Consider the following 16,873-nt stretch of genomic DNA (forward strand, 5'->3'; position numbering starts at 1 on the left):
ATGAGCTAATAATATTCGACTATTCTATTTTTAGCCTGGCAGTCTAAAAATAGAAACCGCCCATATGTCTAAAAATAGAAGTCCATCTATTTTTACCAACATGACCAATCATCCACAAATAGCATCCTGCAACTCATAGACCATGATCCATATGTCTAAAAATAGACTTTGCGCCAAAAATAGCCTGCGGGCCCACTTAGTGAAGGCAACTCCTTTCCACTAAGCTCCATCATCTTGTTGCATTCTCAACACTCTCTCTCAACAAGACATGGATTATCAGCAACCCCTATCCTGCCTCGGTGGTATTCGAATTTGCTCCTGGTGAGCGCCTTCGTCAAGATATCAGCATCCCGATCCTCCATTGGAATGTATCAAAGTTACATGATTCTCTGCTGCACACAATCTCTGATATGATGGTACCTGATGTCAATATGCTTGGATCTATCATGAAATACTGGATTTTCCGAGAGTTTAATGCAACTCTGGTTATCACAATAAATCACAGTAGGCTCCAAGCATGAACCAAACAACCCGACCAGGATCTTCCTCATCCATATAGCCTCGCATGCAGCCAAACTTGCTGCCATATACTCGGCCTCTGCTGAATTGAGTGCCACGGATATCTACTTCCTGCTGTACTAAGAAACTGTTGTCGACCCGATACTGAAGATCCCTCCAGATGTGCTCTTTCTGTCCATTGTGCTCCCTGCCCAATCTGCATCCGTGAAGCCACATAGCTTCACCTCATCCTCCTGTCTGTACCACAATCCATATCCCGATGTGCCTTTGAGATAACGCAATACATGCTTTCCTGCCTTCCAGAAGAGCTTGGTTGGCTTAACCATAGCTTGTGAAAGCTAGTTAACAACATAGCATATATCGGGTCGTGTATTGACCAGATACATAAGCGACCCCACCAACAGTTGATAAACAGTGGCAGCCACTACTTCTGCTGAAGTAGCATCCTCCTTCCTCCATCCTCCAGGAAGAGGAGTATCAACAGGCTTGCAGCCATGCATGTTGAACTTCTCCAGTATCTCCCAAGCATACTTACCCTGAGAAACAAATAGTCCATCACTGCGCTGCCAAATTTCCAATCCCAGGAAATAATGAAGGAGGCCCAAGTCCTTCATCTCAAACTCCTTAGCAAGATCATCCTTGCATGAAAGTATCAACAGCTCATCACCTGTTTCAAATCATCTACATAAAGTACAATGATAAGCAACTTACCCTCCACCACAATCTGGTATAGGTTAGGATCCGCCTCACTCTTGGAGAATCCAAGTCCGGTGAAATAACTGTCTATCTATGTGTACCAAGCACGTGGTGCTTGTTTCAACCCATACAACGCTCTCTTGAGCCTGCACACATGCGACTCGCTGCTGAAGATCTCGAAACCTTCAGGCTGCTCTATGTACACCTCCTCCTCAATGACTCCGTTGAGGAATGTAGTCTTCACATCCATCTGATGAATGTGCCATCCCATCTGCGCTGAGAGAGCAAGAATTGTCCGTATGGAAGAATACCTTGCGACAGGTGCAAAGGTCTCCTCATAATTGATCCCCTCTATCTGTGAAAAGCCTCGGGCAACAAATCTTGCCTTGTACTTCTCCACACTCCCGTCAGCTGCCTGCTTCACTTTGTAGATCCATCTCGAACCCACCACTAATTTCCCCTCCGGTCTTGGGACAATCTCCCATGCACTGTTTCTGACAATCGAATCATACTCTTCCACCATGGCATCTACCCATGCAGGATCCTCCACAACTTCCTCGAAAGAGGATGGCTCAGTCACAACACATTTGCTCACAAGAGCCATGTATCCAGTGTACCGATCAGGTGACTGTCTCTGTCTACGTTGAGCTGTAGGTGGTCCTACAACCTTCTCAGCTTCTGTCATGCACTTTCGCCCTCTGATAGTTGGCGCTGCATGAGTGGTCTTCCACTCCATGAACTTCGTCCTATGGCTGATCCACATCCTGAAGCTCATCCTTAGGAACTAATAGCTCCTCATCTGCATGCAAGTGTGGCTCCCTCTCAAGCGAACACTTCATGGCTTTCTCCTCCTGAAATTTTATATCCCGTTGCACAACAGTCTTACGACTGTCTGGAAAATACACACGATAGTTATGGGGTGTATCAGTGTACCCCACAAATATTCCAACCTCTGCGGTCGGCTCCAGCTTCTTCCTGCATCCTTTGTCACATGCATGTAAATGTTAGAACCAAAAATCCTCAAATGAGAAATATCAGGCCTCTTACCAGAATAAGCCTCCTCGGTGTACTCATGCCAAGTATCATGTGAGGACAACAGTTCTGCACATATACTGCAGTATTGCATGCTTCCACCCACAAGTGAAGGGGTAGGCCCTGATCATGCAACATCGCCTGTGCAACACCCATGATCGTTCTGTTCTTCTGCTCAGCAACCCCGTTCTACTGTGGGTTATGGGGAGCTATGAGCTCTCTTTGAATCCCTTCTACGCTGCAGAAATCCTTGAACTCGCCAGAGATGAATTCACCACCATTGTCACTCCTAAGAGCCTTCACCTTCTTCCCCGATTCCTTCTCAACCAGTGCTTTGAACTCACAGAACTTTGAGTATGTCTCGCTCTTCTTCTGCATGAAGAAGATCCAGCACTTTCGAGAGAAATCATCAACAAAGATCACATAGTACCTGTGCTTTTCTGTTGAAGCTATTGAGAAAGGTCCACACACGTCTGTGTGAATTCTCTCAAGGATCTTCGTGGCGCGACTATCCTTCTCGTGAAAGGTGGCTTTCACAAATTTTCCCAAAGTACACCCCTTGCACTGATCTGATTGCGCAAGAGTGCCTTTAGGAAGCCCAGTAGTAATCTACTGCAGTATCTTCAAGGCTCCATGGTGAAGGTGGCCCAATCTCCTATGCCACAGCTCGCCATCATCCCGGCTCACCAATCCTTCTGCCTTGCATGCCATTGCTGCGCAGCCATCTACATGCAACTGATAAAGGTTCCTGACTCGAACCCCTATCTTCCGGTTTCTCCAGTTGTCTTACTGCGTAGGAAAGCCTTTCCCTCGCTGAAAACAACATCATATCCCTTGTCTTCTAACATCACCACAGAGATAATATTCTTCTTCAATCCTGGAACATGCATCACTTCCTTCAATACGAAGGGTTTACCAGACTCCCTCTCAAAGGAAATGGTACCGATACCGGTCGCACTGTATCTACCATCATCGCCCATCTTGATGTGCACTCCAAGATCTTTCTCCTCCAGATCAAAAAACAAATCTCGATCTCCTGTCATGTGAAAAGACGCACCACTGTCCAAGAACCAAACCGATCCCATCACACTTGATACCAAGCATGTGATCAACGAAAAATAAAGCTCAAACTGTGAGGCTAAGGCCTCTCCTGCTGCAAATCCAGCAACTTGCTTATTTTTCTTCTTCTGCGGACAATTTGTGGCATAGTGTCTGTGCTGGTGACAGTGAAAGCACTTCACCTTGGACATGTCTTGCTTCTTGCCTTTCGCACCAGAATGAGAAGCTTTCTTGTTCTTCCCCTTCTTTGCTTTGGCAGCCAAAGCGCAATTTTCTTCATCAGGTGCCTTTGATGAAGATCCGTCCCTGGTATTCCGCCTGATCTCCACCTACACAAGATCTAACCAAAGTCTCTTCCGTCCTGGCAATTTCTCCCGACCATTGACAGAGTCCTGATAGGAATGCCAACTCTTTGGAAGACCAAGGAGAGCCAAGCTCACCAAGTCATCATCATCGACAGTCACCCCCAAACTTCCCAGCTCATCCCTGCACTGAGTGAACTTCGTGAGATACTTGGGCATGCTGTCTCCCTTCTCGCACTTAATGTTTCTGAGTTTATCCTTGAGCGCCAACTTCCTCTGGTCGCTCTTGATATGGAATAAACCTGTCAATGCTTTCCACATCAAGTATGGAGAAGCCTTTCCATGTAGGCTTGACACAATGTGATCCTTCACGCCCTCCAACAGAATCCTTTGACACTTTGTTGTCTTCTTTTGCCAAGCCTCAACTTGAGCAGTATCAGTAGGCTTTGGGACCTCAGCCTCTATGAACTCCTTCAGCCCATTTTCATCTAACACCGCCTCCATCATGTCTTTCCATGCAATATAATTCGAGCTACCCTCAAGAGCATACTCCAATCGCAATCCGTTGAAAGACATTTCAACTTTGACACCAAGAAAACACTGCTGCAAATTCGAATTCCACCAGCTCAAAACTCAACCGCTTCTGATCTAAAATTCATGAGAACAAAGTATTTCTCGTACAGAGATTGACTGTATGGGATTTTACCGGATATCTCACCTTCCAAAGGAAGGATGAATCCAGAGGCTACCTGGCCCGATTACAGACTCTGCCTGAAGAAATAAAATGTAAACACTTTCTGAATAATAAATCTGATGATCAACTCTGCTCTGATACCATGTAGAAATTTTGAATAATATGACACTTATTCACAAAGATTATCCTAATTATACACTATTGCGGAATACATGCATAATACATAACCTCCTCTACGTTGATCATCAATTTTGCAGAATTAAAAACAATGAAACATCAATCGCATGCGCACATTAACACAGTATGTAACCCAGGGAAAGCATACAACTGAAAACCCCACATTATTTGTATATTATATTGATTTAGAACATGTAACAATACATAGTACAATACTCCTCACACGTACTCAGTACTATCTCCACATGTTACACACAAAACTAGCTCAGATCTGAATCAATCACAGGTTCAAATCTCTTACACTGCTTGCCTGCCTCCACTGCGCAATCTTGCATGAGAATAGATGAGAATGGCTGAAGCAAACTCGTATTTCCTTGGCTGAACCACACAATCCTCATTGGCAATACTCAATCCATTGATTGTGCAAAATCTCATGCACAACTATAGTCACAACTGATAGCAATCTCAACCTCTAACACCTGTCTCCACTGAACTATCCATGCACTGAGTTAACTGATGTATTCTTTAGTTTCTTTATGAGTTAATAATTAGTGAATTAATTAAAAATTAATTCACATCACTCATCACTATTGTATTCTGCAGTTAGACTAAATACAACTAGTTTAACCAAGTCAAACTGAACACAGCTCCATCAACTCCTCAATCTCCACCAAACTCAACCACATGAGTTCTAACTGAAGTCCATCATGCAATAGCTCAACTGACCCATAAGAAAAGCGTATTTCCTTCTGACAGCTGCATGTGACACATCTGTAGCTCAAACTGAAGTGCTCCAAGAGGATAAGATAATGTTGATAGTCCAAATATTATTATGAGCTAATAATATTCGACTGTTCTATTTTTAGCCTGGCAATCTAAAAATAGAAACCGCCCATATGTCTAAAAATAGAAGTCCATCTATTTTTACCAACATGACCAATCATCCACAAATAGCATCCTGCAACTCATAGACCATGATCCATATGTCTAAAAACAGACATAGTCTAAAAATAGACTTTGCGCCAAAAATAGCCTGCGGGCCCACTTAGTGAAGGCGAATCCTTTCCACTAAGCTCCATCATCTTGTTGCATTCTCAACATGTCTTGTTCCTAATATAAATCTTCTTCATGTTTATGATATCAATGTTATGATTTACATATGAATGGTTGTTTCAATTGTATAACTAACTACCTTTCAATATGCTATGAAGTTGATTTCTTTATGATGCTTGGTCCATATACTGTTGTGCTTTCTTGAATTGATTGTTTTGCAGGTTGAAGGATTGAAAGGAACTCCAAGAGGGTTTGGACCCTGGCTGGATCTACCCAAACGAAGGACCCCTAGGTGCACCTCTCTTCATGTAGTTTGTTTATATTAGCATCATGGCTGTGTGGAATGCTTGTTTTTCTTTGTAGATAACCCCCGATCTGCTAGGGTATTGACCCAAGACCCTAGGGGACTTTGTCCCTCAACAGAATTGGCGACTCCACTAGGGACAATAGTATTTTTGTTCCTAGTTTGGGTTTATTCAAGCCAATCAGGGCTCAATTGTTTATTTGCTTGCTGTGACTGTGTAGTCTGTAGGAACTTGAACTGTAAGTTTGATCAGTTTCTTCAGACCTTTTTTTGGTTTTTTCTTGTGATCTGTTATATACATTGTTTTTCTAGTTTACAGAAGCGTATATATGCAAGTTTCCTCAAGTGAACCCGCGTATATGCAGGTTTCCTTGGGTTGAATAGCGTATACACGCAGCTGTGCATCAACACAGTCGCGTATACCCTAAAATTTTCAAGATTTTTCAAATATTTTTGTTTCTGAAGATCTATTTGCTGGTTTGAGTCTTTCTTGAACAATTACTTTTCTGTGTCAGTGTTTATTTTTACAACAAGTTCATGAATTCAAACTCTCTCTTGTTGTGGAAAGTATTGGTCTCGTTTTGTTTTGTTGCAAGCATCGTCATTTTTGTTTAGGCACACACGATTTCTTTCTGGGAATCTTGGTTGTTTTGGTCTTCCAGGGAAAAAAGATCGGTCTCAATATTTGTGGCAAATCTTGTTTTGGTGATCTTTTTGTTTGCATGTCAAAATTGCATCTTTGTGGCCATTTACTTTTCTTTCTTTTTGAAAGTTTTTGTGTGATGTTTTTTAGAGTTGTCTTTCTTGATCTTTTGATTGCTGTCACCAAGCTTTTTTTGGCTGCTTTTTGATTGTTAAGAGCATCTTGAAACACATTTTTTGTTGAGTTTTCACCCGTTTTGTGTTGTCAACTTGCAAAGTGTTTTGTTGCATATTATTCGATCATAAATTTGCAGTCTTAGTTGGAGCTATAACAGCAAGACAATTGTTTTATTTTTTTATGTTTATATAGCAACACATAAGTCTTGTTTATATATGTTGTTTGATATCTATTATAATGATGTTCTTGTCAAATTCCCATTTACAATTCTATTTTTGAGTGATAATATCATTTTGATGATGCTTTATCTTATATTTTCTATTGGATCTAGTTTTTCTTGATGTTTAACTCATATGTTAGCTATATACTAGATTACAATGAAGGTGCTAGTGTGATATATAAGCTTTTGGCTATCATAGAAAATGAGAAAATAATCACCACTTTCAACTTTCAATAGGATTTCTTCTTTGATGAATGGGTTACTTTGTAAACTTTTCTTTGAATGTAATTGAGACCCCCCTGGCTACATTCCAGAGTGGATGTCCCTTGTAGATAGACCTTTATTGTTTGGGAGTGATCCAATTCCATAATAACCAAACTTTGATTCGTTTGAAGAAAAAATCATGCAAAGAAATACATTGTCCCAACCATTTCCATTGTTTGTAGAATTTTATATACAACTTCCCTTTTTATAGAGAATCTCATTGCTACAACATGAGCATTAACTTCAAATGTGTAGATTAACTCAATTGATTTTTTATTCTATTCTTCATTACCCCTTCCAATCTAATGTGAGGATTAAAACTGTAATTATCTTGCACTTGTTGTTGATTTGAATATGGATTATGCAAACTGACATTTATTTATTCTTTAAATAAATGATATACAACTTAACAGCATCTTGGTGGCTATATCACCTTTCATGCATCCACAGGTATCTTCAAACTTAGAGGAGAATTCGATTGATTTCAAACTTCGAGGATAAGTAAAAAGAGCTTGGTTGAGGGTTAAGGAAGAGGATGAATCATCATAGGGTGGAAATTTATCAACAACTACCCTTTCCTGTCATAATGATGAAAGGTTTCTTTTCTATTTACAGGGTTCTAAGACTGTACCTGGTGGAGCTATTAATCAAGAAATTCACCAATATAGTAAAATATTCAAGGATCATGTGGGCCAATCCTTGACCCTATCATCCTCCTAGAGAGAAAATCTTGTAGGTTGAGATGTTATATCTGTCCCACATGGTTTATCAAGAGTCTCAGGCTCTAGTTGTGCTCTCTCTCTTCTTTCAATTCAATTCGGCGGCTCAAGGTCGTCAAGACCAACTTCATTCGATATGAACACATGGTCAGGCCTCACAATGGATCAACTTATGCTAGAGGATCAACCTCTTATGGCTCAAGCACAATTGATGCAAGCAGTAAAACACAACTTTGGTCTTTTTCTAGCAGAAAAGTTACTAACAATGTATCCATGGTCCTCTACTAATCTTGCAACATGTGGGTTCCCTGTAACTATGGTGAATTCTAGGGATAAACAACACCAAGGTCAACCACTTGTTTTCAATGCAGGAGAAATGGGAAATTTTGGAGGAAATATATTTGGCATGCTGCAAGGGAGCAGTGTCAGAGGTCCTCAGACTACAAGCTCACAAGATATTCATGGCACCATAGATCTATTGTGCAGGTTCTCGGAAACACAAACTAATGATTCTCATGATCAACTTGACATGGTGCATCAGGGAAGTAAACAATTTACTTATGTGCAATTGTTGAGGTCTTTTGAATCATCTATTTATGACACTCATAAACTGTTGTAGCTATGATCTATTTGTTCTTACGACGCATTTTCCTTGCCCTCAAACTTGAAGATAGCTATTAAAAATTCATTATGACAATTAGTTGTGCTCTCTAGAGGCAAAAAATTTCTTTCAATTACTATTCCTTATTTTCTTGTCATCATGTTGGACCTATTTGTTATCTTTATCTGGAGTACAATATAATATTCAAATGGATATTGCTAATTTAGGTCAATATGGGTATATCTTATATGGATTTTGCATTAGTTTAATGATCACATTAGATAGGATGAACTCAAGAAATGGGTTTGTAACTTGTCCCTATATTCTTGTTCTTGAAATTTTGAGCATTTACTGTGTTTGTTGATTATGATGTTTATTTAAGTCAATATGGGTATTATTTTGTGCATGTTGCATCAATATAATGCTCACATTAGATACGTTGAACTAGGAAATGGGTTTAGAACTTGTCCATCTATTCTTGTTCTTGAAATTTTAAGCACTTACTGAAAATTAAGTTTTCTAGAGAGACAAAAGACACTAAGTAATTGACAGTACGTTGGATTTGTGTAGGGTCTTCTTCATTTTGTACACAATTTCCAACCAACCAATATCCAAATATCTTATTATTTCAATATTTGAGTAGCTATTGTAGTGGTTATGTTTATCAATTTGGAGATTTATCCCTCAAATTAAGGAAATGTTCGAAATTCATTGCTCAAGTAACATATTCTCAGTATCCACCATAGTGATTGTGAACTCATGTGGATTTCATTTCATTGAATGATGAAATGTTGATGTCGCTTAATTCTTTTTGTATATTTCATATATTTTGACTTGTTATGTCTATTTCATATTAGTATATTTTGACTTGTTAACTTTTATTACTAGGTTTCACCATGCATACTTGTAATAAATGCCTAGCTGGAATTGTCTAGGGCAAGTTGGAATCATTTATGGTTTATGGTTCCAACTTTCCTGGTGATAGTTTTCACCATTTCTGAGCAAGAAAGAATTCTCCGAGAATTTTCATGGTGCTTATTGTTATAGTTGATTAAACCTAATATTTATTTATTTAAATGGATTCATTTAATCTTGTAGAAAATTGTTCTCCTGAAATCTAGCCATGTAGAAAGTCAAAAATCTTATTTATTTAAAACTTGATTGAATTTTCTATAATCTTATTAGTTTTTTGCTTTAAAAGAGGATTATTTCTCAACAAAATTAATTTACACCTATTTGAATCCTTGTATAGCATTTCATAAAAAGATCCACGATTGATGCCTCAATTTTTTTAGTATATATCGTATATTTTCATCTCCTCTTAATTTACACCTATTTGAATCCTTGTATAGCATTTCATCAAAATATCCATGATTGATGTCTCTTAATTCTTTTAGTATATATCATATATTTTCATCTCTTGTTAAGTTAATCATCAAACCATGTTGTATGGGTAAGTGTGAAGTTTTTTTTAGATAAGGGAGTGGAACCAGGCTCTGAAAGTCAATCTTCTTAACCCACATTCAAATGCTCAACATCCAAAACATTTTGATTTTGAGAGTTTGGCCTTAAGTTGTTTTCAGAGTGATGTCCTATACTAATCGCTAAAATATTGATTAATTAAAGAAAAAATAGTGAACACCATGAAAATTCTTAATAATACCTATTCTAATGTTGACTAGAATATCATTGAGCAGGTTGGAACCATCATCGATTTACGTCGTTACATTTCGAGAATTTAAAGCTATTAACATCAACATGCTGGCTTTTTTTGAGACATATATGAGAAGTTGATGAATGCTTATGTTTAAAATTTTCTTTGCAAGAATGAGAATTCTTTGTTGATATTTCAAACGATGAAACAATACACATCATCAGCAGGAGAGTTTGTTATGACCACGTCTATGAACACTTCAATACAAATTCAACAATTAATTTTAATGCTTAGATTAGTCCAAAAGTTGAAAGAATGTTTGTATGGAAGTTATAAATATAAGAATTTATTCAATTGATTACATCCATGGGATTCATGTAAAATTGCTCAATTTAGTACTTAGAAGTTTGGAAATTTGCACCTAAAGTTAGTCAACAGACTATTCTAAGGGTTGCTTTCCTAATTGTTCTCAACATGTCAAGCTGTGGGTGACGAATCACAAGCCACACATTTGTATCTTCTTACACTAGTAGTTGCAATGGTGGGTTCTTCCTGCATAGCAATTCCATGGGCCAAGTTCCACTCAAATGGGGTAAATTGTGACTCTAGTAAAAGTTTCGATGGATTTGAGACAATTTTCATAGGTGGGTGGGTTTCCCCATGGATTAAGTTACTCGGTTATTACATAAATTGACATTATGACAAAAGGATAACAATATGTCAATACATTTTTTACCATTATAAATATGTACTTTAGAAACTGATAGCTTACGGGATAGATTTATTATTGTTTTAAAATTTATAGTCCTTGTAAGAATTAAACCATTCAAGCTATTGAAAATACTAAAATTTCCAAGTATTTGTTTTGTCAAATGTCTGCTATCAATGTGGTGTTTTTTGTGGACAATAATTTTTCTTAAAATTACCAAATGTAATAGTCAAGTTTGGGATATAAAGACACCAATCCAATGTAAGGCCTTTTAAAAACTGAGTATAAGACCCAAATTTAGATCTTACAAACAAACCCGACATTGTCTTTTATAGGCACAATGAATTGATGAATGACGTATAATGCTCAAAATAATAAAAATAATAACTACATAATTTTGCTAAACTAACCAAATAAAGAATTTGAAGTTACACTCTAAAACTCATATATTTCAAAATCCAATTTAGTTTCTTCCGCAGTGACATCCCAGTGGTTTGTTCTTGTTGAAAAATTACTCAATATATAAGATGTTGCAAAATCTTCTATTAGGCTTCTTATGCCACAACTTCATTAATACTAACATTTCTTTTCTATAGTTTCATCTAAGCCTCCATGACTTCTTCTACTTCATTTTCAATTTGGACCTAGGCCCCTACAACTCCTGGATTATTGTGGGATCCCCATGAACATGAAGTTGGCAGAATGCTCTACAAAATTTCACCCTAATGGTGAACAACTTAAAATAACTTGTAACGTGGACCCCATGGGGTTTATGGTTATCTTTAGCTTTCTTATAAATGAGACAAAATGGAATTCCTGTCATTTTCTTAGAGCTCATTTAACTGAGGCAACTTTCCAGCTTTAAAACCCCAACAAGCATAGAATGGGCATATTGTTAGGGATTTGTGGTTTGCTTCTTAACTTATCTACATTGTCTCTCTTTTTCAAGGTATGCGATGGATAGTTTTTAAAATTGTTCTTTGTTGATTTAAATTGTTCAGGTAATTCCATTCTCAATATGATATCAGAAGCAAATAAAATCAATTTTGGAAAACAGAAAGCCTAATGTGGATTCTTGGATCTTAAATTTGTTGCAAAAAAATGAGATTGGACAAGGTGATACTGAATCTGGATCTGGTATTGAATTTTTCGAAACCCAAACCTAATGATTCTTAATGCATAAGTTTTTCTTCATCTTGGCTGGAAGAGTTTTTCTTCATCTAGGCTGGTCTTCCATATGTTATTCACTTATGACATTACCTTTGGCACAAGGCACAATGAGACTTTTAGTGCTGATACAAAAAATTGTTCTGAACTGTGTTCGGATGAAGACGGGGGCCTGCGTGGGACTCCTGATGAAGTCGCATCTCTAAGTAAATTACTGAATCTAATCTTGAGGCGAAAAGCAGCATCACTCGCCACTGAATTTCCTTCTTATTCTGCAGCTTTTACTTCAGAAAGCCACGGAATCTGTGGATTTCACCAGTCTGCACAGGTATTTTGACAAACAGTTTGCAGACACGACCTCCATTGAACAGTTGCCAACTTGCCAACTCTCTAGCTCTCTAACTTTTTGCACTGCCATCTGCGTGATACAAAGAACCCATGTACCTTCTGGTTTCTGTCTTAAATGTGAAATATTAGCTGTCTGTTGTTCATAAAGTTCATAAGGGTAAATGCAAACTCCATACAACTTATTAATGACAAAACACCGGTCATACAACGAGTGAAAATACTGGGAGCCTGGCTACATCGATCAACTCCATGGGTATTTCAGAAGGACTCACAACAGGACTAGTTTAGGTTACAACAAAAGTTACAAAACCCATGAGTATCGAGGCGCTCCACAGTTTTTAACCAAAAACCCACAGATTGCTTCAGATCCAGTAATGCATGTGGGTACTTTGAGTTTTACAGTGAAATTTGGGGTTCTTGTAACAGTGCATGTGAGCATGTGAGGGTTCTGTAGTGGCAGAGATATTATTTTATTCGCGCCTCTGTACCGTTGGGCAGAATGCACAATTTGTAGCAGGTTTTTTTTTCCTCTTAATTTTGTAAAAGAAATGGGAGAATATTTTTTTAAGAATGGTTCTGAGAATATTTCTTCAGAATGGTTCTTTTCAAGTCTGTTATAGGCAGAAATTCAATGTATAGATTTTTTTTTAACAGGTCAATTTTTTTTTTTTATAGTGTTTAACTTTTTTTTATTAAAAAATAAAAGTTTTAAATTGGAAAAATGAAATGCTTCTTATTATGTTTATAGGCAAAGTTTATTTAAAAATAAGGTTTTAGGAATTTCAATTTTTATAATATAAAAATGTATAGATGGTGTAGACCTAGTCTTAGAATATTTTTTTTTTATACATGATGTAATGCTGAAATCAAAAATTTTCAAATCAATTTTCTATTTCAAAATTTATACAGTATTGCATTACAAATTCTCAATATTATATAAATTAAATGACTAATAAATTAAATAACACAATACTATTAAAATATATTACTATACTACTTACCTTCATTTTGTGTCTTGGCTACTGATGTTATAGTTACTATACACTTACCTCATTTTGTGTCTTGGCTACTGATGTTTGTTGTAGTGATCGTTGAGTACATGGATGGTGCTCATTACTGCAACAATAAAAATATTAAAATATGTGCAAACTTTGTAGGGTAAATATTTGTGTAAACTTCTTATATGTGTAACAGTAGGCAGATGCTAGAGCAATCGATAAGAGTTATGACAGAAGAAACTGCCTAGGTTTGAACAGAATGGTTACAGCCAAATTAGGTTTGAACAGAATGGTTACAGCCAAATTGTAGGATTTCAGTGGCTCGCAGCGATGGATAAGTTGTCTGAGTGAAAATGGAAGTTTTAACAACTGAATCGTCAGAGCTAAATTGTAGGATCTGAATTGACGGTGAAATTGAAGGATTTGAGTGGTCAGCAGAGATCGATAAAAACGTTGGAGTGAAATCGAAGTTGTGACACCTGAATTGTCACATCTAAATTGTAAGGTTTGACTCGTTAGCAGTTGTACGATTTGACTGGTCAGCAGCCATGGATAAAGTTGTTGGAATGAAAAATAAAAATACCAACATGGAAGGATAGAAACAACTTTTTTTTTTTAAATGTTAATGTGCTCTAATCATAGTTATTAGTTTTCCTGCATATTTTTTATTATGTAATTTATTTTAATTTATTTATTAAAATTAAAATTGAGTTAATTTGATTTTGCAGTAGAATATAATTTTTATTTTTTATATCGGTAGGAAATAGAGTATATTGTAATAAGTTTGGTTAAAAATGTTTTGATTTTTTTAATTATTTTTTAATTTTTAAAAATTATTTGTAAAATTTATTAGTTTTTTTTAATAAAATTAATATTACATTTGTTTTTTTAATTGAAAATTAATTAAAATTTTTGTTGTCTTTAGTGTTATTTTTTGGAAGCTTTTTTGTGGGGTATTTTCGGTTTAATTTCTTTAAAATAATTTATTGAAATCACAAGTTTGATGGTAACCTTTGTACAACTGAGTGCCATATTTATAGTAAAAAAACTAGTTTAAATAACACAAATCAAGATTTCACCTCAAATGATCCAGCACGGGAAAGTCCAAAAAGTCACACTAAAGACAACTCCATTAAAATTTGTTTAAAAAATAAAATAAAAATAAAAACCTCTAATTGCGAAATGTCCTCATAAATTAATTAAATATATGGATTATTCCATAATTAATATTTTCTTTCGATTCATTGTCACACTTATTTTTAACAATAATTATTTATTAACCTATAATCATTCATTGTTTACTTTCTATTAATTGTTGTATTCTTTCTAATAAAAATGTTTTCTAATAACAATCTAATCTTCATAAATTAATTATCCAAAAAAATTATATATATGGATTTTTCCATAATTAATGTTTTCTTTAAACAACAGAAAATCACATTCTTTCTTAAAATCGTTTTACCTGATTCTGGTGAAAAAGTCTATTTCGTAAGTGAGACTACCCATATATATATATATATATATATATATAAACCATGGGTGGGTTCTCAAACGTGACAAAACATTACAACATCTCTTATATACTAGGTTGTAGAGCACACACTTATTACCCTCAGATAGGATGCAAATCTCTTTTATAGTGAAAATAGATTTCATCTTTCTGGGTGCTTAGTAGATCCAAAGTTAAGATGAATCTAGGCTAGTTTAATTTTACCCCTTTAAATAAGCAATATTCCACATGAATGCCATAGGTCAATAACATGGGTCATTTTTATTTATTTTTTTCATAAGTTTATTTTTATTTTGTTATTTTTTTTTAATTTATTTTTTATTTTTATTTTTATGTAATTTGACCGAGTCAAAATGTTTAGAGAACAAGACATTACAACAACTCTTTCATAGAGCGCTGCCAATGCAATTATTATTAATTATCATATTAAACAAAAATTCTAAAAATCTTAAATTGTAAAAACCTATTAAAAAAATATAATATAAAATTGTTTATATTTTTGTCATAATGGTCAATATGTTAATAATTAATAAATTGTAACAAATTTCAAGATTTTGTAGTTAAATTTATTATTATTTTTTATCATTTAACTTAATAAAACTTAATATAAGGGAAATGTGTAATTTATATAGATTTAACATATAACATTTATATATATACACTTCATATTTAATTTATATATAAAAAAAATAAAAAAAAAAAAACAATACTTAATAACTTAACTCTTCTTCTCATTACATAATAATATCTTATAACATCTATAGGCATATAACTCACTCTTGAATATATATTTTTCTCATTAACTCATAAATATGTCATTTTCTTTATCACATACACACTCTCCAAAACAACACACTGAAAGAATACACATTTTTAAATCACAAATATGCCATTTTCTTTATCATATGCATGATATAACTTCTTAATCAACAAATTCTAAGTTATTAATGATGAGAGTTTGTTTAGATTGAAAAAATTCTACTCTCAAAAACAACACAAATTCTAAGTTATTAATGATGAGAGTTTGTTTAGATTGAAAAAATTCTTTATCACATGCACACTCTCGAAAACAACACATGGAAAGAATACATTTCCCATTAAATCACAAATATGTCATTTTCTTTTATACATGCACACGCTCAAAAAACACATGGAAAGAATACATTTCCCATTAAATCACAAATATGTCATTTTCTTTATACATGCACACGCTAAAAAAACAACACATTGAAAGAATACATTTCCCTATTAAATCACAAATATGTCATTTTCTTTATCATAGGCATTGTATAACCTCTTGATCAATAAATTCTACGTTATTAATGATGAGAATTTGTTTAAATTGAAAATTTTAAATCAAATTGACATTTCAAAAATTAATTTCTCAAATTAGAATTTAAAATAAATTTATAATAATACATAACACATTTTTCAGTATATAAAATAAATTTTTAAAATATGATTTTTTTTTTATTATATTTAATTGGAAAAAGCTTATGGATATCACAAGTTAGAATTTCAAATTCAAAATTGACTATTTTATTAAATAATGTCAAGAATTAAAAAAAATCCCCAATGGGGGTGGATGAACCCATGTCAACGGGAGCCTACCACCCCAGCGACACTTGAGGGCATTAGATCAGGGGGTGGTATGGCCTGCTGCCCTACCCTACCGCATCCCGTCCCATCCCCTCCATACACGATATGTGCGAATATTAATCGGACAGATGGCATGGAGAGTTCCAATTGTTCTTTGATAACCTCTCTGCTAAGAGCCATGTTCATTTACCTTTCAAATTGATTTCTCCAGATGTAGGTGGATCCACAAAGTTGCAAGGTGGTTTTTCCTTGTGGAGTCTATGGATGATTGGCTAAAGCAGTGCGTGGAGAATGGGATGGGAGTCGACTTATTGCAAGTCAGACTTTATGGGACAATGACATGTTAGACTAGATGACATTTTTTTTTTGGGGGAAAGAGTTAATCAGTTATATATTGATTATTTAATGTCCTCAGAGTAGTATGCGAC

At 35.4% G+C, this 16,873-nt stretch overlaps 1 protein-coding gene across 1 annotated transcript; it reads left to right on the top strand.

The window, feature by feature from the left end:
- The first annotated feature begins 7,542 nt into the window (after window positions 1–7,542).
- LOC149227005 (uncharacterized) lies at window positions 7,543–8,478 on the top strand. Its single transcript, XM_089375401.1, has one exon. The coding sequence runs from the start codon at window positions 7,996–7,998 to the stop codon at window positions 8,476–8,478; it is 483 nt and encodes a 160-aa protein (XP_089231527.1). The 5' UTR covers window positions 7,543–7,995.
- The last annotated feature ends 8,395 nt before the right edge of the window (window positions 8,479–16,873 follow it).

Source organism: Pinus tabuliformis, chromosome J, assembly GCF_031772625.1.
Source record: "Pinus tabuliformis cultivar Carrire ecotype Pingquan chromosome J, CPIR1, whole genome shotgun sequence".
Classification (NCBI taxonomy): domain Eukaryota; kingdom Viridiplantae; phylum Streptophyta; class Pinopsida; order Pinales; family Pinaceae; genus Pinus; species Pinus tabuliformis.

What these genes read in the sequence shown, in the direction of transcription:
- LOC149227005 (XM_089375401.1), top strand. Translation starts at nt 7,996, where the DNA reads ATGAACACATGGTCAGGCCTCACAATGGATCAACTTATGCTAGAGGAT.